The sequence below is a fragment of the Ovis aries genome, chromosome 16 (assembly GCF_016772045.2).
Source record: "Ovis aries strain OAR_USU_Benz2616 breed Rambouillet chromosome 16, ARS-UI_Ramb_v3.0, whole genome shotgun sequence".
Taxonomy (NCBI): Eukaryota; Metazoa; Chordata; class Mammalia; order Artiodactyla; family Bovidae; genus Ovis; species Ovis aries.
Genome location: NC_056069.1, coordinates 18588592 through 18612377, shown reverse-complemented (window position 1 = coordinate 18612377; position 23786 = coordinate 18588592). Strand labels below are relative to the sequence as shown.

The 23786-nt window shown below is 38.5% G+C and overlaps 1 protein-coding gene across 2 annotated transcripts in view; it reads right to left on the bottom strand.

Moving 5' to 3' along the window:
* Positions 1-6318: 6318 nt before the first annotated feature.
* The window catches only part of ERCC8 (ERCC excision repair 8, CSA ubiquitin ligase complex subunit), a 60522-nt gene continuing 43054 nt past the window's right edge, over positions 6319-23786 (bottom strand). For both annotated transcript variants that reach the window (XM_004016953.5, XM_012096878.5), the window contains 2 exons: positions 21989-22072; positions 6319-15225 (listed from right to left, as the gene is read on the bottom strand). In XM_004016953.5, the coding sequence (XP_004017002.1) occupies positions 15157-15225; positions 21989-22072 (153 nt within the window). In that variant the 3' untranslated portion in view covers positions 6319-15156. The remainder of the gene's footprint in view (positions 15226-21988; positions 22073-23786) is intronic.

The window sequence follows — 23786 nt, the reverse complement described above, 5'->3', positions numbered from 1 at the left end:
AACCATAACTCTCACCTTTTAAAAGGTGCATCTGTCTCCTCCCATTTTCATTTCTTCAGTCAGTTTTAAAGTCATGCTAATAACACTGACTCATAGTGGAAATATCTGAGCATAGCAAAGGATTTGGTCTGTTTTTTTCTCTGAAACATAGTCGGTGTTCAACTCATTATAATGAATGGATCAAAATTAATTAAAGCTGGTAAAACTCTTTCCTTATCAAGTAGATGTTCTTCAAACCTCAGAAAGAGTTAAAATTTTAAAAGATGCTAAAATGAGGCAAATTATCTTTATAGTATTATCAATATATTAATTATTGATAAATATAGTAAATATAGTAATTATTGATATAGAAATGTTAAATACCTATAATGATGATAGATATTTGTTAGTAATTATAGATAACATGAGTATTTAGGGTTTAAAATTTCACAGATTAGGTTTATGATTCCATTTTGAGTTTTATCAGTTCAGTTCAGTCCAGTCGCTCAGTCATGTCCGACTCTTTGCGACCCCATGAATCGCAGCACCCCAGGCCTCCCTGTCCATCACCAACTCCCGGAGTTCAGTCAGACTCACGTCCATCGAGTCAGTGATGCCATCCAGCCATCTCATCCTCTGTCGTCCCCTTCTCCTCCTGCCCTTAATCCCTCCCAGCATCAGAGTCTTTTCCAATGAGTCAACTCTTCGCATGAGGTGGCCAAAGTACTGGAGTTTCAGCTTTAGCATCATTCTGGATTCAAATACATTTAAAAATTAGAACGTAAACATTTTTTAAAAAAATGTTTATAATCAGTACTAAATGCTTGAAATGAAAAGTTCGGTCTTTGTAAGTTAAATTTATTGGATTTATAAGAGATGTTTGGACTTCCCAGGTGGCACATTGGTAAAGAATATGGCTTCAATGCAGGAGATGCAGGTTCAATCCCTGGGTCAGGAAGATCCCCTGGAGAAAGGAATGGCAACTCACTCCAGTATTCTTGCCTGAAGAATCCCATGGATGGAGGAGACTGGCGGGCTATAGTTCATGGGGTAGTAAAGAGTCGGACACGACTGAGCATACACACATAAGAGATGTTTAAATTATTGGAAGTTTTGCACATTCATTTATCTACTAAGATATTTGAAGTGCTTAAAAACATCGGTTGTTAAAATTTTCAATGCTTAAAGGGAATTTGAATAGATTTGTGAATATAGCTTATCGTTTAAGAGAAGTTGAGTTCTACAGTGAGTTACACTCACAGCTACTGATATGGCTATAATAAAAAAGATAGACAATAACAAATGTGAGCAAGAATGTAGAAAAATTGAAATTGGAACTTGCGTATGTTGCTTGTAGGAATGTAAAATGGTGTAGGCATTTTGTAAAATGATTCGACAATTCTTCAGAAAGTAAAATGCAGTATACTTGAAAATAACACAATACTGTGTATCAACTATGTGCTTATCCTGTGCTGTGCTTAGTTGCTCAGTCATGTCAGACTTGTTGCAACCCCATGGACTGTAGCCCGCCAGGCTCCTCTGTCCATGGGGATTCTCCAGGCAAGAATACTGGTATGGGTTGCCCTGCCTTTCTGCAGGGGATCTTCCCAACCTAGGATTGAACCCGGTCTCCCGCATTGCAGGTGGATTCTTTACCATCTGAGTCACCAGGGAAGCCCATGAATATTGGAATGGGTAACCTATCCCTTCTCCAGGGGATCTTCTCAACCCAGGAATCAAACTGGGTCTCCTGCATAGCAGGTGATTCTTTACCAGCTGAGCTACCAGGGAAGCCCAAATCAACTACACGTTGAAAAGTAAAATGCAGAGTTGACATGTGACCCTGCAATTCTTGGATGTTCTCTTGTGTACTCAAGAGAACTGAAAGCGTATATCCACACAAAAACTTGTACACAATGTTCATAGCAGCATTATCCATAATAGCCAAAAAGTGGAAACAATTGACATGACCATCAGCTGATGAACTGATAGATACAATGTGGCATATCCCTGCAATGGAATACTATTGGGCAATAAATAAAGCATGAAGTGCTGATGCATGCTACAGTATGGATGAATCTTGAACACAGCATGCTAATTTAAAAACGTCTGTTACAAAAGACCACATATAGTAGGATCCATATGTATGAGACGTCCAGAATAAGCAAATTTATAGAGATTGCTTAAGGCTAGGGATTTTGGGGGCAAATGAGGAATGACTGTAAGGGGTGTGGGATTCCTTTTGGGGCTATCGGAAATTTTCTGGATTAGATAGTGGTGATTGTTCAAGTTTGCCAGTACACCAAAACTGGTGAATTGCATATTTTTAAAGGGTGATTTTTAAAAAATGTGACTGATACCAATAAAAAAGAGAGAAGTTGAGTTCTTTAAGGTCAGTTGATTGATATGCTTTTTAGATTTATAAATTTATTAATTTATAAATATAACAAGATTTGTAAGATGAATTTGGTCTTAAATAAGACAAACTTTTAAATTTGCAATTTTAATAACTTTATTATTAACTTTAAGCCCAGTCTTAAAAATGTAAATTTGAAAGGAAGCTTGTCTTGAGTAACTCATTCATTTGGGACTGTTCCTAGGAGAAACGTTAGGAGGGAAGAGATCTATCTATCTATCTATCTATCTATCTATATATATACTAATATAAATACAAAACAGTGCAACAGGCTCTAGGTTAGATGGGCTTTATATTAAAGAAAGACACAGGCTTTTAAAAAATGTCAATCCAAACAGATCTCAAAAAACAGATACTTTAAAACTCTTTCCTATATTATGTTTATGTTTTGTTTCCTATACTTGTTTCTGTACTTTGGTTTTTAATTTGCCCTTTAGAGTCACATATAAATCTGAACTTTATCCTATAGGACTGTTCTTCATGTAATACATGATAGTTATCATGTCCACAGCAGATTTTCTTTTCTCGGGTTAAATGGTTCTTGACCCCTTTGCCTATTTATGTGACTTCACTCTATGCCTCTTGGCCATCCTAACTGCTAATGTGAGGTCTCTTTTTCATGATGTGTTCTACTCTTATCTGCATAAACGGTCACAAGTAGTACACTCAACTGGATGCAGATCATTGATTTTTGACCCTCAAGCCATAAAACATTTTGAATTGCTTGTCAACATCTAAAAATTGTAGTTTTTCACAGAATATGAATTTTTCACTCCTCTTGAATAATTAGCATTTCTAGTTTCAGTAGTTCCACATTCACACATGGCTGGTTACCTGGAGCTGAGTAGTCTTATGACATGGGCTATTAGTTGTTCCCCAATATTTGTTTTCCTCAATGTCAACAGTAATCAAGCTCCCAGTTTTTAGCTCAGCACAACGCAGTTTCCGTTTCAGTTGGGTCTGACCAGGAGTTCCGACTAGTAGGATGTTACTGACTGTGGTGTGTGAAAGATAGAAGTGTCCTTAAGGATGCCATTTTCTTCATTTTCCTTTTTCTTGTTGGGTGGAATGTGGATTTAATGCTAGAAAAATCAAGTTGTATTTCAAGAGGGAAGCTACTGATAGAGGGTGCTAGAGCAAAATGATAGAAAGTGCTGAGTTTCCTGATGATCTTAGAATCAGCACACCTCTGAGGACTGCCTTCCTGGACTTTTATCAAAAGAAATGCATTTTTATTTAAGCTATGTTATTTTGGGCTTTCAGGCAAATCTATTCCTAATTCATAACACCTGCTCAGGTGTTCTCAGGTTTATTACAAATCCCACCACTATGTAATATTTCTTAATATTGACCACGAGTTGACATTTATCATATTATACTTTTTTCTCTCCATTAAAAATGGAAAGTTGAAGAACTGACATAGTCATGTGTTTCAAAGAAAGTTGAAGAGCATATGCCATTGTGGAATTAGAGATTATTTCTATGTGATTAATTCTGCTTCAAGTTTGTAGCTCAGTCAGTAAAGAATCTGCCTGCAGTGCTGGAGACCCAGGTTCGACTCCTGGGTCAGGAAGATCCCCTGGAGAAGTAAGTGGCAACCCACTCCAGTATTCTTGCCTGGAGAATCTCATGGACAGAGGTGCCTGGCAGGCTACAGTCCATGGGGTTGCAAGAGTCAGACTAAATTACGACTTAGTGACTAAATTACATTTTTTTATGTATTAAATATACAATGACTTCAGAAGCTATTATGAAACTACCCACAGCAAGAAATATGCCCAGAAAAGCAAAGACATGTTAATGACAAACCTAACTTAGTGAATAACTAAATGGACTGAAAACAAGGACTGGAATTACAGCAATGGTAATGGTGTAAAATGTATCAAGTGAAAAAAGAATTCTTGGCATTAAAACATTTTGCCAGTGATGGGTTGATGAAAAGGTTGATTGCAACAGAAATTGTGTACTGAACAGAAACTAACATTTTAAATGTAACTTTAATCTCATTAAATATGTCTTAGCATTTCTTAGGGGTGAAGGGATTTATAGTACAAAGTAGCATGAAAAGGTTAAATCATTTATAGTTTTTTCCCCTTCCAGCCAATGAAAGTATAGCTATAAAAGGTATAAATACCACCCAACTAGCTATAGTCATTTGTGGTGTCTGGAAGACTTTAAGTGTTTGAATAGCTTTTGAACATTGTACCAGTAATAGGCAGATCAAGACATTATTTTTATGTGTGGAGTAAAGTCAGTAAATAGGGCCACAGTCTTCAGCAAGTCAGATACTTGCTACTGGATTTGTTTTTCAAAACTTGAGTCCATGCTGGCGGTTTGCGCGTCATACAACATGTACTTATTTCATAACTAAATAGAAATCAAATTTAATTTAGGAAAAAGAGAAAATGAATGTAGTAATGAGTACCATGAGATGAATGTACTAGCAAGGTTTAAACCATAGGAGACACATCAATGCTTTCTTTACTTGGAGAACTGTATGCAAAGTAGATGTGGTGTGAGAATGAAGAGTTTTGTTTTGGATGTTTCTAAAAATTGGTTTGTGTTATCTAAAGTGTCAGCTGAACTCAGTGAAGATTTCTTCAAAGACTGTCTATGCCTTTAGCTGACATAGACACTCTAATTCTCTGCAAGTGTGTTTACAATCAATTACACAAACAAATCATTTCTTTTATTCATCTAATTTCTAATCAAACTGTGCCTTTGGGAAACTCACTAAACCAGAAAAAACATGGCCTACTTTCAGATGCAGAAATCATTTTCCAGAAATTAAGTGATGATTAACCCTTGTGTACCTAAGAGCTGAATTCTAAGTTATATGATTTTGAAATTTATAAAAACAAACTTAAATCAGTTTGCCTTTTCTCATTTATAATATTGATAATGTGAATAGACCTAAAAAAAAGTATAGTAAAGTGTGGGGAGTCCCAGGTGGTACAGTGGTAAAGAACCCACTTGTCAATGCAGGAGATACAAGAAACACTGGTTTGATCCCTGGGTTGGGAAGATCCACTGAAGAAGGAAATGGCAACCTGCTCCAGTATTCTTGCCTGGAAAATTCCATGGACAGAGGAGGCTGGTGGGCTACAGTCCATAGGGTTGCAGAGTTGGACACGACTGAGTGACTGAGCACACACACATACTATAGTTATAAAACTAACCATGAACTGAATTCTATAAATAACTCAGATATTTTAAATATGGAAAAGAAAAAAAAACTGAGTGAGGAATCTGTTTTGGAAAAACTGTATCTGTGAAAAATGTATTAATTTTAATAAAATTAGTATTGCTCACAGATGAAGAAAAAAGCCACATTTCTTTGGTTCAAGATAAAAAATAATGAATTATAGAAGAAACACATAAAATACTTTATTAGTATTTGGATTTATAGCAGAATACTTAATCTTTAGTTTCATATATTTATGTTACATGCTTATAGCAAAGCACAATAAAAATAAGGGATATAATTCTCATATCTGCTTCTTTTCTCATTTACCATGTTCTCCTGGCTTTTGCAAGTGTTTGAGTTTGGGAGCCCTCATCTTGCCTTTCTTGCATTCCTTCTGGTTACAAAGCTAATCAATGACCTTAGTAGGTGAAACTTGCAAATATATTTGTCATTTTTCCATAATGAGGGTACACAAGAGTAGAAAGCCCACAACTTTAGAGCCAAAAGCAATGGAGAAATTCAGTCTAACCATATTACCAGGTGGGAATGGGCTAGAATTCAAGGTTTCATAAAGATCCTCTAATTTTGTTTAGCTATTGAGCTTCATACAGCAAATCTCCAGTATAACAGCAGCCCTCTAAAGGATTCACGGAGGATCTATGATAGGTGTACAGGCCAACAGGACCCTTTCCAATTGCCTGAGAATAGAGACTACAAGATTAATGCAACACCCAAGTTGTTAACTAATATTTAATAATATAAAATTTCTTACAGTTTTAAAAACAGCATAATCAATTATGACCAACCTGCTGCTGCTGCTAAGTCGCTTCAGTTGTGTCTGACTCTGTGCGACCCCACAGGCGGCAGCCCACCAGGCTCCCCCATCCCTGGGATTCTCCAGGCAAGAACACTGGAGAGGGTTGCCATTTCCTTCCCAATGCATTAAAGTGAAAAGGGAAAGTGAAGTCACTCAGTCGTGTCCGACTCCTAGTGACATGGACTACAGCCCACCAGGCTCCTCTGTCCATGGGATTCACCAGACAAGAGTACTGAAGTGGCTGGCCATTGCCTTCTCCGACTTCTTCATGAAAGCAGTACAATTTTAAAATAAACTTACCATTCTTTAATGTTCAGAGCAGTATTACCGAATTACTTACTTTTAACACATTTTTTCTACCATATTTACTGAAAGTCACATTTTTCCACACAAAATATATATATATAAAACATTAAAACAGTACAATAAAAATAGTTAATAACTTGATACTCAACGATCTATTTCCTCATTTTCGCACGTTAACAGTACACGTGTACAGGTGATGCAGATTCACATGGCAGTGGATGATGCGCCTACACAGGTGGAGAGAAGCTGGAGAGTGGGGCGCGAGCCACTGGGGAGGGGTCAGCTCTCCTGCTCCTGCTGGTGTTTGAACAGAAGGGTGATAGCAGTGCTGTAGCTAACTCCTGCTACAAGAATGAGGTAAACAGGAGAGAAGGGGCTTGTGCCAATCAGTCTTGTGCCACATTTGGACATTTGCTGCCTTCAACAGTGGACCACCAATGCCTAGGAAACAAAGCTACTGGCCAGGCCCAAGGCTATAGATCCTATGCAATAACCGCTAACAGACTGTCAAGGCATAAGAAAACACGAGGGGCTTGAGGAATTTGGTATTTAAACACTGACTTGTGTTTTTGGTGATAAAATAACAAACCACATGAAGACTGTGACATTTACTTAGTTCCACGTCTAGGGAGAGCACAGACTGGGACAGCTGTATAAACCCATTAGCACAAAGTTGATGAGTACTCTCTTAAAGATAAACAAGACTGATTTGTCAGGAGCATACAGGGCATCTGTAGACTCCACACACAGAATCACAGAGGTCACAGCACAGTTGTCTTTTATTTCCCTTGGTGGTTTTTTTTTTTTTTTCTATTTTCTAATTGTCCAGTTTTTAAAGAGCAGAAAGTAAGGAACTAGATGACAGCAAAAGAACCATACCTCCTGTATGTGAGAATGTTGCTGATATTCTAAGACAAGCTTGCCTTCCCAGAAATGACTTGTAATAAATTCTGAGCACCAGGGTTTAATACAGCAATCTAGGCAGCACAGGACCATACATAGTTTTTGCAAATAAAAGCCATATTCATGACTGAACTGTTTGTCCCTTAAATGTAATATTTCTTGCAGAGCTAAAACAGAAGCAGCAGCTCTGTCCTAGCAATAGATTTATCTTTCAGATGTCTAGAACCTTCTTCATTATACAAAGTGATTATTGTCTAGTTTGCAATTAGCTTTCCCTGCTATACTTTTTGAAAGGAAAAATCTCAAGCATGCCAGGCTTTGTGCCAATTTCATTTCTGGCATGATTTGAATAATTTTAAGTTTACTGTTCTAATGATACTCAAGAGCTTTAAAATACAGGCTCAGTAAATAGGCTGTGAATATAGAGAAAAATTACATTGAAAGTTTATCAATATGCTTATAATAATTATAACTTACAGAAATCTCTTTCCCTTTTCTAATCTTCCACAGCTAACCACTTTTATAGAAACAACCAGGTATTAGGATATGACTGAACAGTGATGAACTACTGAGTTAGAACTATGCAGTCATTAGGTTTAATATCTAATCTATGAGATAGTGACTTTTCTTTAAAAGATCAGAGATTAGTTTGTTGAGACAAGCTTTTTCTATTACTGTCTCATTGAGGCTTTAAATAAGACTTACAGGTTTTTGTTTCCTTGTGTCTCATCAACAGTAGGCTTCATATACCTCTGTGTCCTTTATTGAAGAGTCCTCACTTTGAAGCTATTTTTATCTATTAATACAACTGGTACAGTTTAAGGGCTTGCCTTCAGGGCTTTCTTTAAAGGTTTTTATATAGTTGAAATGGGGCTTTTTAGTATAAACTGAAGAGAAAGAATGCTTCAGTTGAAGACTTTTTTTTCCAACAGGCTCTAAGTGGAGTTGGAAAGTGTGCTAAAGGTATAATATCTATGTGTGTGTGTGTGTATATATATATATAAAATATGTATATATGATATATACATCTCTCATGTTGACAGGTCCAGCAGTTATTCTGTTGGGCAGTATGACTTAACACATTAGTGAAGTATATGTAAGATTAGTGAGATTGTGTGTAACCAAGGAGAAAGTGGCTGTGGTGAGCATGGCGAGACACACAAGGCGAGAGTAAGAAAATGCCTTGGGAACTCAGCGATCCTCTCCCCAGAGCGTTAAAGGATTTGACTACTACGAGGCAAGTGTCTCCACTAATACTTAAAACACAGATAGCAATGACCTCTACTAGATTCCTCTCTAGGCACAGGAGTGTGTGTGTGGGGCTGCCTTTTGGCAGAGAACAAGTAGGATCACGGGCTAAGCAGACAGTAAACTCAGAGATGTAATGGGATCTTGTGTCCAATTTGTGCCTTAGGAGAGGCAATCCCATGTATGTTGACGGAGCTGAGGTTTTAGTGTCAGGATGAAGTCATCTCCAAAGGCGAGGTCTCAGTTTAGGAGGTGGGACTAGGGTATCCTCTCCAAGAGGGTATCCACTTGAGGGCATGTGAGTCTCACATTTGCCATGTTTGGTTGAAACTACGGCTTATTTATAGAGGATCTGGGCCTTTAGGCGCAGGTTAATAAAAGCACACAGACTAGTAGCAGGAAGACTGGCAGTCAACAGAAACAATGTGCAGCTGCACTGACAGGGCTTTTGTTTTTGGGGGGTTTAGGCTCTGATAGGTTCCCTATCAGAGGAACAGCTGTCTGGTGTATGGACAATTTGCTTAATGGGCCCCTTGATATGGCTTCCAGCCCTTCTGGGATGAGGGAAATGATAAAAAAAAATTATAGAGATACGGGAAGACAGTATAAAAAGGGCCTCATATAAAATGAATCTTTATATGCATGACGGCAATGCACATCCACTTTAAATGTAAGGGGGTTGGGAAATTTTAAAAAGTTGATGTGAGGTGTACAGCCTTGAGTGAAAGCCTAGAGCAAGATACAGACCCATTTAGGGGTCCATCTACCTGACTGGAACTTGAAAAGGAGCCATGTGAGACCATTACGTCTCTGAATTAAACTGGCTATTTGATACCTTCCAGGGATGTGAAAATTCTATTGAATACTTTTTCCAAGAGATTAGCACCACGCATTTTATAGAGAAGCAAAATCTGTATCTTGGTTATTATCACTTATAACTCTGATAGTATAGAGTACATTATATTGTGTATTATGGCCTCAATAAATATTATATGGAGATGTGTGGTTGTGATTTATATTTTGGGTATCTTGTGAGGCTAGACACTCCAAGTTTTGTTAGCTTTTTCTCCCTTAAAGGGACAATTTTAGGCAATGACCCAACAGTTTATAATCAGTGTGAAATGGGGCTACTTGTTGGCCAGCAGTTTGGCTCAGTGTGTTGTTTCTTGGGTTCTGTCATTCATTAGGCACATCCTGGCTAAGAGATGGAAAGCAGCAGCAACCCATTAAGCTCCATCATGTATGATGGTTGCCAGTGCCATTTGCATAGTCTATAAACATCCACTGCTGTTCACTCAGTTAGTCCCTAGTGGATTCTGAGCAGCCAACTGGACTGGAGGAGGGGTGATATTCTCCAGCGCCATGGCATTTAGACAGGGATAGATGACAGCGGACACCACCTCCTTCTGCAGGTGGAATAATACACCAGAGAGCTCAGGTTTGGCTCTGTGCTCTGTGAGGCTCTATGAGGCTTTACTAAGAGGCCTTAGTAGCTGTGCCATGTTTCTGGTATATTATTTCTATGACCAATGTTTAACAAGCAGCTGGTAAGGAAAATCACAGGCTCAGAGCTTCTATTTTCCAGAGAGCTCAGCATGTACTTCATTTTTTTTTCTCTAATGAAGCATAGTATGGAGCTAAGAGGAGCAGTTTCTTGCCTCAGAAGCCCTTGGGTAACTTATATCCATCTTAAGTGGTCTGGCAATTCCAGGAGGTATGACAAGAGGTTACCAATATTTCCTTGGTGAAAGAGTCCTTCAGGGTACTAACAGGAGTAACTGTTGATTTTAATTTGGAAGTATAAAAATTTGTAAAGAAAGAATATTTTTGCCATCAGAACCCCGAAAGTATTAAAGATATTAGACCTGTATGCCTTAAATGTATATCAAATGAGTCTCCTTGGAGGAGGCTATGATTAATGTAAACCCACATCTCTGCTCCTGGAAGAAGGTGGATGCAGTTGAGATCCTGTCTGCCAAGACTGTGTGTGACGGCAAAGCTGCTGAGAACGGACAGTCTGGAAAAGGTGTATTGTGTCTCTCTGAAGTGAAGGCAAAGAGCAGTTAGAGGATGGTGAAACAGGCACTGAACAGAACATGTTAGCCACATTTTCAGGGGCAAAACATTTACCAGTTGTTGATTGAATAGAATCAGGAATTTCAGTAATGTTGGATATTCAGAACTACAATGAAGTACCACCTCACACTGTTCAGAATGACCATCATTAAAAAGTCTTCAAATAAACGCTAGAGAGGTTGTGGAGAAAAGGAACCCTCCTACACTGCTGGTAGGAATGTAAACTGGTGCAGTCATTATGGAAAACAGTATGGAGTTTCCTCAACAAACTAAAAATAGAGTTGCCATATGCAACTCTATTGCCATATGCAATTCCATTCCTGAGCATATACCCAGACAAAACTATATTTCGGAAGGATACATGCACCTCTATGTTCATAGCAGCACTATTTACAATAGCCAAGACACGGAAACAACCTAAAAGTCTATCAACAAATGAATGGATAAAGAAGATATGCCATACACACACACACACACACACACACACATAGAGTGGGGCAAATACATATATACACACACACACAGTGTGGTATATATATATATACACACACAAAAGGGACTACTACTCAGCTATTCAAAAGAATGAAATGCCATTTGCAGCAATATGGATGGACCTAGAGATTATCACAGTAAGCAAAGTCAGAAAGAGATAGGAAATATCATATGACATCACTCGTATGTGGAATCTAAAATAAACTTCCCAGGTAGTGCAGTGGTAAAGAAGTCACCCGCCAATGCAGGAGACGTAGGAGATGCGGGTTTGATCCCTGGGTTGGGAAGATCCCCTGGAGAAAGAAATGGCAACCAACTCAAGGATTCTTGCCTGGAAAATTCCAAGGACAGAGGAGCCTGGTGGGCTGTAGTCCAAGGGGTTGCAAGGAGTCAGACACAACTGAGCATAGGAGGGGACAAAATAGAACCAGACTCACAGGCACAGAGTACAGACTAGCGGTTGCCAAAGGGGAGGTGGGTAGAAGAGGGGAAGGAGAAGTGTGGGAGTAGCAGATATAAACTCTTATATACAGGATGGATAAAATATAGGTCCTACTGTAGTGTACAGGGAACTATACGCAATATCCTGTGATAGAAACCATAATGGAAAAGAATATGAAAAACAATATTTATATGGATATAACTGAATCACTTTGCTGTTACAGCAGAAATTAAGACAACATTGTAAATCAACTATACTTCAATAAAATTTAAAAGAAATAATACTGGATATTGAGTATGGGGGCCCCCAATGGGTGGGATATCATTAATACTGTAGTAATCCAATATAAGGTACCATTTTAATCTTTTTGTTATACAAACTCTTTAGTATATTCATTTAGTATATAAATTTTAGATTTCCAACTGGATAAAATTAAAAGCTTTGTTTTAGTATTATATTTATATATATATAATTCAATTACCTTTTCTTTTATCTCTGTTTTTGCTTTTAAATCAGTAAATAATCTAGAATTAGCATTGTTTGCTAAACTGGCGCTTGCTTAGTACCTAAGATTTCAAGTTCCTTCTTTTTTCCCCTTGGGCTGTAGCCACCTAAAGTGGCAGTCAGTTTTTCTGCTTTGTTCCTGTTTTAGATTTTTGTACCCTGAAGGTACAGTCTTCACTTTCTTTTTCTGGCTGTTAAGAGGAAAAGAGGGAGGCTAAAGGGGTCAGGTGCTTCTAGTCAACTTATCCCTGGGATTGCCCCTGTCCAAGGAATAATCTGGAGAAGGCAATGGCACCCCACTCCAGTACTCTTGCCTGGAAAATCCCACGGACGGAGGAGCCTGGAAGGCTGCAGTCCATGGGGTCACGAAGAGTTGGATACAACTGAAGTGACTTAGCAACAACAACAAAGAAATAATCAGTCCCCTCCTCACGCTGCCACCTTTTTAAAAACTTACAGAAAGACCTCTCTCTAGCTGACTAAAACTTTTCCATTTTTTTCTTTTCAGTGTTTACCTGATGAGCTCCTGTTGGTCCCTAGTAGCCTCTCTGTGATCAGTGCCCCTTCTCTAGGGTGTCCTAATCAACCTTAGTGGGGCTAGTGTCTACATCTAGAAAAGCAATGGTGGCATCAGCTTATCTTTTACATTTGCGTATGAGACTCCTTGCATATTGGTAAGTAGCAGCTCTTAGCAGAGCCCATGTACATGGATCAAGTGCTTTGCATTTTTAGCATTAATTGGACCAACTCCTCAGCTTTTTGGGGGGGCATGCTGGAACCAGGTGCTCCTTTACCTCTCTCCTCCTTTTCACTAATGTTGAGACACAGGTCTCTGAGCATGAGACCTCTTACACCCTACTGGCTTGGGGAATGAGTTGCTCGTGACAGCAGCAAGCAGACACGGCAGAGAAGCTTGTGACCTGAACATAGTATTTGTGGGAAGCCATGATCTCCTAAGACGGCTCTCACACCAAACCCACAAATGGCCCACAATACCTAAGCAAGTGTTCAGGTAGACTCATCTCTTACTACTTTGAGGAATAGGCTGAAATTTGACTCAGAAAAGCTCAGAGGGGGAAAGGGAAATGGTTTATGGGTGCCTATAGAAACATATAAAGTCACAGACACTAGGTACTAATATAGCCTCAATGCTTGCCAGCACTGCCTGGTCAGGGGATTAGACTTGTGCCATGGCACTGGGAGGGCTGTCATTCCTCATCCTCAGCAGATGGACCTTTTCAAAATGTAGCCAGTTATCTATACAGTATTTGCAGTTTGTAGAAAGACTTCTTTTTTCTTAAAATTAAAAAAAATTTCCAATTTCAACAGCATTCTCAAAGCTTAAAGGTCTGATATGAGGCCTAACAGTTATACATTGAAAAACTCAACTGTATAGTTGGTTAAGCTCACAAAAACCTCATTAACTAGTCTCCTATTGATAAGAATCAGAAAGAAAGGGAATATAAGATTAGGTTCATGATAATCACCTGTGGGTTATGACACAAGAGCAGAACATAAAATAGAAATTTTCTGACATTTGACAACGTTAATTGGCTATACCTCAACAACAAAAAAAGAAATTTTCTGACATTTTATGTTTAAATCCAATTACCTGACAGGATATTTTCTACTTTGATGAATGCAGTAGGACTTGGTCACATAGTAACCAGATTCATAGAAAAGTAGTTCAAGCTGCCATCTGATGCATTAAAATAAAGGAAATGTAGGATTTTTCCTTAAAAACCTCCTATAATGCATTTTTCAATTGTGGAAGTCAATGAATTCAAAAATATTTAACATAAAGCTAGAAAATGGTTATTAAATGAAAGCATTGCAAAAACTGAACATATTAATAAAAATAAACTAATTTTGATTTTAACTTTTCAACTATAATTTTTGATATAATCCTCAGTAAAATCACCCTTGAAGGTGAAAATGAGCAAAGTGACTGTACAACCGGCAGGAGAAAGTCAGTGCTGATAACCTCTGCTTGCTCATCCTCTAAGACTGCATCTTATCGTTCACACAATCTGCTCAGGTCCCACAAAGGGGATACCACAACCTGTCTCCTTGTACTATAGTGGCTGCAGCAGCCCACAGCCACTGGGGTTAAGGGAAAATGTTCTGATTAAATAAACTATACTGAACTTTGTTTTATGACTTCATGCAAATATTAACCTTATTTTAAGACAAAAGGGAAAACAATTACTCAAATTCACGGCTCATTTAGCTGTCACTGGACAACAGTGGTCCGTCTAGTCAAAGCTATGGTTTTTCCATTAGTCATGTTTGGATGCGAGAGTTGGACTATAAAGAAAGCTGAGTGCCAAAGAATTGATACTTTTGAACTGTGGTGTTGGAGAAGGCTCTTGAGAGTCCCTTGGACTGCAAGGAGATCCAACCAGTCCATCCTAAAAGAGATCAGTCCTGAATATTCATGGGAAGAACTGATGCTAAAGCTGAAACTCCAATACTTTGGCCACCTGATGTGAAGAGCTGACTCATGTGAAAAGACTCTGATACTGGGAAAGATTGAGGGCAAGAAGAGAAGGGGACGACAGAGGATGAGATGGTTGGATGGCATCACCGACTCAATGGACATGAGTTTGAGCAAACTCTGGGAGTTGGTGATAGACAGGGAGGACTGGCGTGCTGCAGTCCATGGGGTTGCAAAGAGTCGGACACAACTGAGCGACTGAACAGAACTGAACTGGACAACTGAAAAGATAAAATAGTCCAGTCTTAAAAGTTTCGATAGAGACAAAAAGGGTCCTAAGGAATAATATTCATCCTTCCTCATCACTGCTGCTCCAGGCATCTTCAAATGCTGGATTTAACTGTGATCTGGTTGAAGTCTAAAAAAGGAAGCAAAAAAAAAAAGATTCAATTATTCTACCTCATAATTTTAGGCTTACAATTATGAAATCAGATAAAAAGCAACTAGATTATTTTGAAAGAAACTATATAACTGTTCATTTAAAACCAAAAGTAACTTAAGAAACACCTACATTCAATATAAAACAATGCAACTTCATTTTAAATAGACATCAGACTTTATTCAAATTATGTTTCCCTCAAAGTAGTTACCTCACACGCAGATACACACACACACGATGCTGCTACTATTATTAAGGCATTTTTTTTTTAAATAACCCTTTGGAGTTACCAGGAGTACAGGGCAAAATCATATCCATGTGGCTAAGACTGGACTCAGGTCTGCAGGCTGGCTTGACAGCCCAAAATATTAAAGTGAGCAATTTTTTACTGTTTTGATGGACCTGATTTTTATAAATAAGCAAAATTCATATACAGGGAATAAGGTGTTCATCAAATGGAGCAATACCCTTTCAGTATGAAGTAGTGAGGTATGCTATTATAGCTAGTAAAGTAGTGGAAAAAGACAGACAAAATGTGTTGGATTTGGTAACATTTTTGTCATTAGCACACAGGTTTCCCTGGGAGAATTCTTTGAAAGAATGGTGTTTCAAAAACAACAAAACATCACAGTATTCTTACAACTTTAGAGCTGTGCCTAAATAAATGTCATCAGCAGTAGAGGAATTTTAATTATTTGTAGTAGTTCAAATCAATTCACTTGTTTGGGGAATCTGTTTGAACGGCTACCTTCTTATTCTTAGGCGAATGATTACGGGACTTTAAAATGATCTTGTTGTTTTTGAGTACCTAGGTTTTCTGAATCATGTGTGCTTCTTACTTTGCAGTTTTTACATTTGCTGTCAGTTTGTTCACATCCCAAATCCAGTAACATATTAGTACTTAGATTATTCTTAAATTATTTTGGAAATATTACCTTTTACAACATATACCAATATTTTATGTTAAGGGTAACCCTTACTACAAATTTGAGAATGTTCATTTCCATTTTGATGAACATGATGACTTAGACTCTTAAGATTCAAACAATAATAACAGTAGAAAAAAGTGTTTCCAGTAAATTTCCCAAGTGTCAGCCAGGAGAGTCAGAAAACAATATATTAATTTAGGTATTCTTTATAGCTGTGAAAGGTATAGATCTGAGTCCTTTACTTAATCTAATAATGTTGGCCATTGTTACTTAGTTGTTCAAGCAAAATTCCATTATACCCTGTGTCCAGATCCAAAACTATTATCAAAGCTTAGTTAACTACTCACCTATTTCTAGTAGCAGTCCACTGATATGCAAGAGCAGCATACTGAAGTCTGTTCGTTTATTCTTTCAACCAAGCATTTACTGAAATTCCTACCTTTCTGGGTTTATGATTTAACTACCAAGTTAGGTTATTCAGTGACAGTTTATTTAAAGATGCATTATCCTCTGGGGTGAGGTGATTATTTTTCCCTACTCTATCTCTAAAAGCCTTTAACTCTGCCTTAGATGTCTACCAAAAATGTCCTTAGGTAGATAAGTCACACAAAGGCCATGTCTCCTAATTTCACTATGGAAGCTCAATATATAACCTATTAAACACTTATATTTCATTTGAAGAATCAACAGAGAAGCAGAATTATATTTTAATGTAAATTACTGCTGCTATGGTAGGCAAACAAAAATAATTAAGTGAAAACTAGAAATGCAGCTGGATATAAATTTCACTGTATTTATAGTAGTAAAGAAAAAATATGAATGTATTACTGTATTATCAGAAGTACATTTTATTGCTAAAAATCACAAATAAAACATCTTACTTATAATTGAAAGCTGCAGTAAAAATGTCACATATGATATAGTACTGTTGAGGCCAAACTGTTTGAGATCAACTTAACCACCATCCATTACTTCAGTTTTCTCTACAACATCTCCTCCTAGTGGGCATTCTTTCTATGCTTGAACGTGTCCATCTCTACTTAACCAGCCTGCCTGTTCTGCTGATAGCTGGGAAGGGAAGTAAGAGTTAAAGGGGATCTAGTTCAGGTCCACAGAATGTGAAGGAAGAATGAAACCAACTTTAACATCTCCCACACATATATCTTACTAAATTTGATAAAATAAAAAACTCTTTTACTGGTAATTAGTGGAAAGTCTTTAAAGGTAGAACATAGGGTTGTCTGAATATAGACAGTAATTATACATCTTATCGCTGTTGTTTATTCTGACTCTTTTGCAACCCCATGGACTGTAGCCCGCCACACTCCTCTGTCCATGGGATTTCCCAACAAGGATACTGAAGTGAGTTGCCATTTCCTTCTCCAGGGGATCTTCCCAGCCTAGGAATGGAAATGGTGTCTCCTGCACTGCCAGGCAGATTCTTTACCACAGAGTTACCAGGAAAGACCTCAAGATTATACATCTAAATACAACAGTTACATACTGTGTAACTGTCAAAATAAAGTAAGATTCTTGATGAGAGGTCAGATTTAGATTGTAATACAGAATGGGAAAGACTAGCGATCTCTTCAAGAAAATTACAGATACCAAGGGAACATTTCATGCAAAGATGGGCTTGATAAAGGACAGAAATGGACCTAACAGAAGCAGAAGATATTAAAAAGAGGCAGCAAGAATACACAGAAGAACTGTACAAAAAAGATCTTCATGACCCGGATAATCATGATGGTGTGATCACTCATCTAGAGCCAGACATCCTGGAATGTGAAGTCAAGTGGGCCTTAGAAAGCATCACTACGAACAAAGCTAGTGGAGGTGATGTAATTCCAGTGAAGCTATTTCAAATCCTGAAAGATGATGCTGTGAAAGTGCTGCACTCAATAGGCCAGCAAATTTGGAAAACTCAGCAGTGGCCACAGGACTGGAAAAGGTCAGTTTTCATTCCAATCCCAAAGAAAGGCAATGCCAAAGAATGCTCAAACTACCGCACAACTGCACTCATCTCACAGGCTAGTAAAGTCATGCTCAAAAATCTCCAAGCCAGGCTTCAGCAGTTTGTGAACTGTGAACTTCCAGATGTTCAAGCTGGTTTTAGAAAAGGCAGAGGAACCAGAGATCAAATTGCCAACATCCGCTGGATCATCGAAAAAGCAAGAGAATTCCAGAAAAACATCTATTTCTGCTTTATTGACTATGCCAAAGCCTTTGACTGTGTGGATCACAATAAACTGTGGAAAATTCTGAAAGAGATGGGAATACCAGACCACCTGACCTGCCTCTTGAGAAACCTATATGCAGGTGAGGAAGCAACAGTTAGAGCTGGACATGGAACAACAGACTGGTTCCAAATAGGAAAAGGAGTACGTCAAGGCTGTATATTGTCACCCTGCTTATTTAACTTATATGCAGAGTACATCAAGAGAAACGCTGGACTGGAAGAAGCACAAGCTGGAATCAAGATTGCTGGGAGAAATATCAATAACCTCAGATACACAGATGACACCACCCTTATGGTAGAAAGTGAAGTGGAACTAAAAAGCCTCTTGATGAAAGTGAAAGAGGATAGTGAAAACATTGGCTTAAAGCTCAACTTTCAGAAAACAAAGATCATGGCATCCGGTCCCATCACTTCATGGGAAATAGATGGGGAAACAGTGGAAACAGTGTCAGACTTTATTTTTTGGGGCTCCAAAATCACTGCAGATGGTGACTCCAGTTGTGAAATTAAAAGACGCTTACTCCTTGGAAGAAAAGTTATGACCAACCTAGATAGCATATTCAAAAGCAGAGATATTACTTTGCTTACTAAGGTCCATCTAGTCAAGGCTATGGTTTTTCCAGTAGTCATGTATGGATGTGAGAGTTGGACTGTGAAGAAGGCTGAGTGCCGAAGAATTGATGCGTTTGAACTGTGGTGTTGGAGAAGCCTCTTGAGAGTCCCCTGGACTGCAAGAAGATCCAACCAGTCCATTCTGAAGGAGATCAGCCCTGGGATTTCTTTGGAAGGAATGATGCTAAAGCTGAAGCTCCAGTACTTTGGGCACCTCATGCGAAGAGTTGACTCATTGGAAAAGACTCTGATGCTGGGAGGGATTGGGGGCAGGAGGAGAAGGGGACGACAGAGGATGAGATGGCTGGATGGCATCACTGACTCAATGGACGTGAGTTTGAGTGAACTCCAGGAGTTGGTGATGGTCAGACACGACTGAGCGACTGAACTGAACTGAACTGACAGTCACCCTAGAGATCTCAGGCAGGAAAAGGTGATTAGGAGTTGTACAGGCTTACCTTGAGTGTGACCAGATTTTACAAAGAGTGGGCAAAAGGTAGGCTGATCCCTCAGAAAAATAAAAGCAACCTGTCAATTGAACACTAGGATTTATGCCTAGTGATTGCCCCAGGGGGTACACGACTGAGGCGACTTAGCAGCAGCAGACACGTAAGGAAGAGGGTCTGGTATACACAGACTGCTCTACTGAGATCTGCATCATGACCATGTTCACGTTCTACCTACATTCACAGGAATCTTCAAAAGTTTTGCGGAAATAATCTTAGCATTTATCAGCTTATAAAGAGAATGGGGCCTATCTTAAAGCACATACATGCTGCTGCTGCTGCTGCCAAGTTGCTTTAGTCGTGTCTGACTCTGTGCGACCCCATGGACTGTAGCCTACCAGGCTCCTCCGCCCAAGGGATTTTCCAGGCAAGAACACTGGCGTGGGTTGCCACTGCCTCCTCTGAAAGCACATACATAGTGCATTTTAAAAGGTAAATATAAAACCTAACTTATTTTTTGTGTATCCCTATTTGATTTATACTTGTTCAGCTTAATTGCCTATATACAAAAATTCTTCCAGATGGGGAAGAATCAAACTATCACCATAACTATATAATAAGGAAATAAACCATCAGAGTCACATACTATCTTTATAAAATAAACAATTTCAGTTTTCCTCTATATCTTCTTTTAATACACAGGTCAAAGATGATTTACTTTTATTTTTACAGTTTATATTTGGTGAATGATTGTTAACCATTCCAATGTGGCCTAGTGTTATGTTAGAATTAATGTACACAATAATTCCCCAAGAGCAGGACACAGTAATTAACATTTTAAGCTTTGTATTAAAAAAATTCAGTTTTTAAAGCAGCTGTACACTAAAACTAGTTAAAGTCATACTAAACCAAATTAGACATATATCTATAAAATTTCACCTTTAGACAGCTTGACATGAAACTAAAAAAATTAAGAGGCTACTACCTAAGACCAGAGATCATGTCTTATTTATCTTTGTTTTCCCACAACATTTTTCAGGTTCTTTATTCAGTGTCATATTTATACTAATTTATCTGGTAGAAGTACAAACTGATAAAATTCGACAGTATGAATAAAGGACCTTAAAAATGTCATACAAGATAACTCAAGTCCCAAGAAGTCATGGCACTTCCCTGGTGATCTGCTGGTTAAGACTCCATGCTTCCACTGTTTAAGTATGGGTTTGATCCCTGGTTCCAAACAGGAAAAGGAGTCCGTCAAGGCTGTATATTGTCACCCTGATTATTTAACTTCTATGCAGAGAACATCACGAGAAACACTGGGCTGGAGGAGGCACAAGCCAGAATCGAGATTTCCAGGAGAAATATCAATAACCTCAGATATGCAGATGACACCACCCTTATGGCAGAAAGTGAAGAGGAACTCAAGCCTCTTGATGAAAGTGAAAGAAGAGAGTGAAAAAGTTGGCTTAAAGCTCAACATTCAGAAAACGAAGATCATGGCATCTGGTCCCATCACTTCGTGGGAAATAGTTGGGGAAACAGTGGAAATAGTGGCTAACTTTATTTTTCTGGGCTCCAAAATCACTGCAGATGGTGACTGTAGCCATGAAATTAAAAGACACTTACTCCTTTGAAGGAAAGTTATGACTAACCTAGACAGCATATTAAAAAGCAGAGACATTACTTTGCTGACAAAGGTCCATCTAGTCAAGGATATGGTTTTTCCAGTGGCCATGTATGGATGTGAGAGTTGGACTGTGAAGAAGGCTGAGCACCGAAGAATTGATGCTTTTGAACTGTGGTGTTGGAGAAGACTCTTGAGAGTCCTTTGGACTGCAAGGAGACCCAACCAGTCCATCCTAAAGGAAATCAGTCCTGAATATTCATGGGAAGGACTGATGCTAAAGCTGAAACTCCAACATTTTGGCCACCTCATGCGAAGAGTTGACTCATTGGAAAAGACTCTGATGTTGGGAGGGATTGGGGGCAGGAGGAAAAGGGACGACAGAGGATGAGATTGGCTGGATGGCATCACTGACTCGATGGACATGAGTCTGAGTGAACTCCGGGAGATGGTGATGGACAGGGAAGCCTGGCGTGCTGCGATTCATGGGGTCGCAAAGAGTCGGAGACGACTGAGCGACTGAACTAAGTAAGTAAGAATGACAGAAAGCTATATTATAAAAGACAATGTTTACAAATAGTTATTAATGACATGTAAAAAGTCTAAGAAGGATGCTAAGTTGTATGTTCAAGCGTGATATTAACTATGTTAAAAATATGCACAGGATAAAACAAGAATGAAATAAATAATGTTAAAATTGATTAACTTCAGAAATTTATTTCATTCTCAATATTTTTTTGAATTTTACTAATGTATTATACAGGTAAATTATTTAAACAATCAGAAAATAGCAAGAAATGCTTTAAAAGCCCCTCCCATTTAGAGTAAATTCGTAAATTTTTTTTTATGATTTAGAAGTCACTGTACAACTTGTATGAATAACATTTACCTCATCATCAGCATCAGGAACTGATTCACATAAGGATGGTACCCACGCAAGAATATTGCAGTCTCTGCTACCACTGTAAAGTTCCTATAATACAGAAAACAAAGATGTGGTTGTGGGTCAGCTGAAAGCTGATGCCAATTTGAAATGAATAATTTTTTAAATGACTAATGCTTAGGTTAAATTAGATGAAATCTGTTTCTATTCCCCAAAGAAACTGGATTGATCCCCTTTTCTGTTTAAGAAATAGCAAAACTTTGTTTTGTATTTTAAAATAGTATTGGGATATATTAGAATTTGCTTACATGGTTAAAATTCACAGAAACCATCACCATAGTTTTTTTTTTTTTTAATCAATTGTATCCATATATTTCAAGTGACAAGAGAATAAAAAAATGGTTGCGTCAATAACTGAACTTTAATAAAGGCTTTCAATGAAGAAACCATACGTTGTTGTTCAGTTGCTGAGTTGTGTCTGACTCTCTGTGACCTCACGGATGGTAGCACACCAGGGTCCTCTGTCCTCCACTATCAGAATTTGCTCAAATTCATGTCCATTGAGTTGGTGATGTTATCTAACCACTGCATACTCTACTGCCCTCTTCTTCAGCTTTCAATCTTTCCCAGCATCAGGATCTTTTCTGGTTAGTTGGCTCTTTGCATCAGGAGGCCAAAGTATTGGGTCTTCAGCATCAGTCCTTCCAGGGACTATTCAGGGTTGATTTCCTTCAGGATTGACTGGTTTGATCTCCTTGCAGTCCAAGGGACTCTCAAGAGTCTTCTTCAGCACCACAACTTGAAAGCATCAATTTTACAGTGCTCAGCATTTTTTTATGGTCCAACTCTCACGTCCATACATGACTACTAGAAAAGCCATAGCTTTGACTATAAGGACCTTTGTGGGCAAAATGATGTCTCTTCCTTTTAATATGCTGTCTAGGTTTGTCATAGCTTTTCTTCCAAGGAGCAAGTGTCTTTTAATTTCATGGCTTTAATTTTAATTTGTCACTATTTAGAGTGAGTTTAGAGTCCAGGAAAAGAAAATCTGATACTGCTTCCGCTTTTCCCCCTTTTATTTGCCATGAAGTGATGGAAGTGGATGCCATGATCTGTTTTTCTGAATGCTGAGTTTTAGGGCAGCTTTATTCACTCTCCTCTTTCACTCTCATCAAGAGGCTCTTTAGTTCTTCACTTTTTGCCACTAGAGTGGTATCAGCTGCATATCTGAGGTTGTTGATATTTCTCCCAGCAATCTTGATTCCAGCTTGGGATTCATCCAGCCTGGCATTTCACATGATGTACTCTGCATATGGGCTTCTCCGGTAGCTCAGAGCGTAAAGTGTCTGCCCGCAATGCAGGAGACCTGGATTTGATCCCTGGGTCAGGAAGATCCCAGGGAGAAGGAAATGGTAACTCACTCTAATACTCTTACCTGGAAAATCCCATGGATGGAGAAGCCTTGTAGGCTATAGTCCATGGGGTGGCAAAGAGCTGGACACGACTGAGCGACTTTACTTCTACTCTGTATATAAGTTAAATAAGCAAGGTGACAACATACAGCCTTGTTGTACTCTTTTCCCAATTTGGAATGAGTCAGTTGTTCCAAGTCTGGTTCTAACTGTTGTTTCTTTACCTGCATACAAGTTTCTTAGGAGACAGGTAAGATGGTTTGGTACTCTCATCTCTGTAAGAATTCTCCACATTCTGTTGTGATCCACACAGTCAAAGGTTTTAGCATAGTCAATGAAGCTGAAGTAGATGTATTTTTGGAACTTCTTTGCTTTCTCCATGATCCAACGAA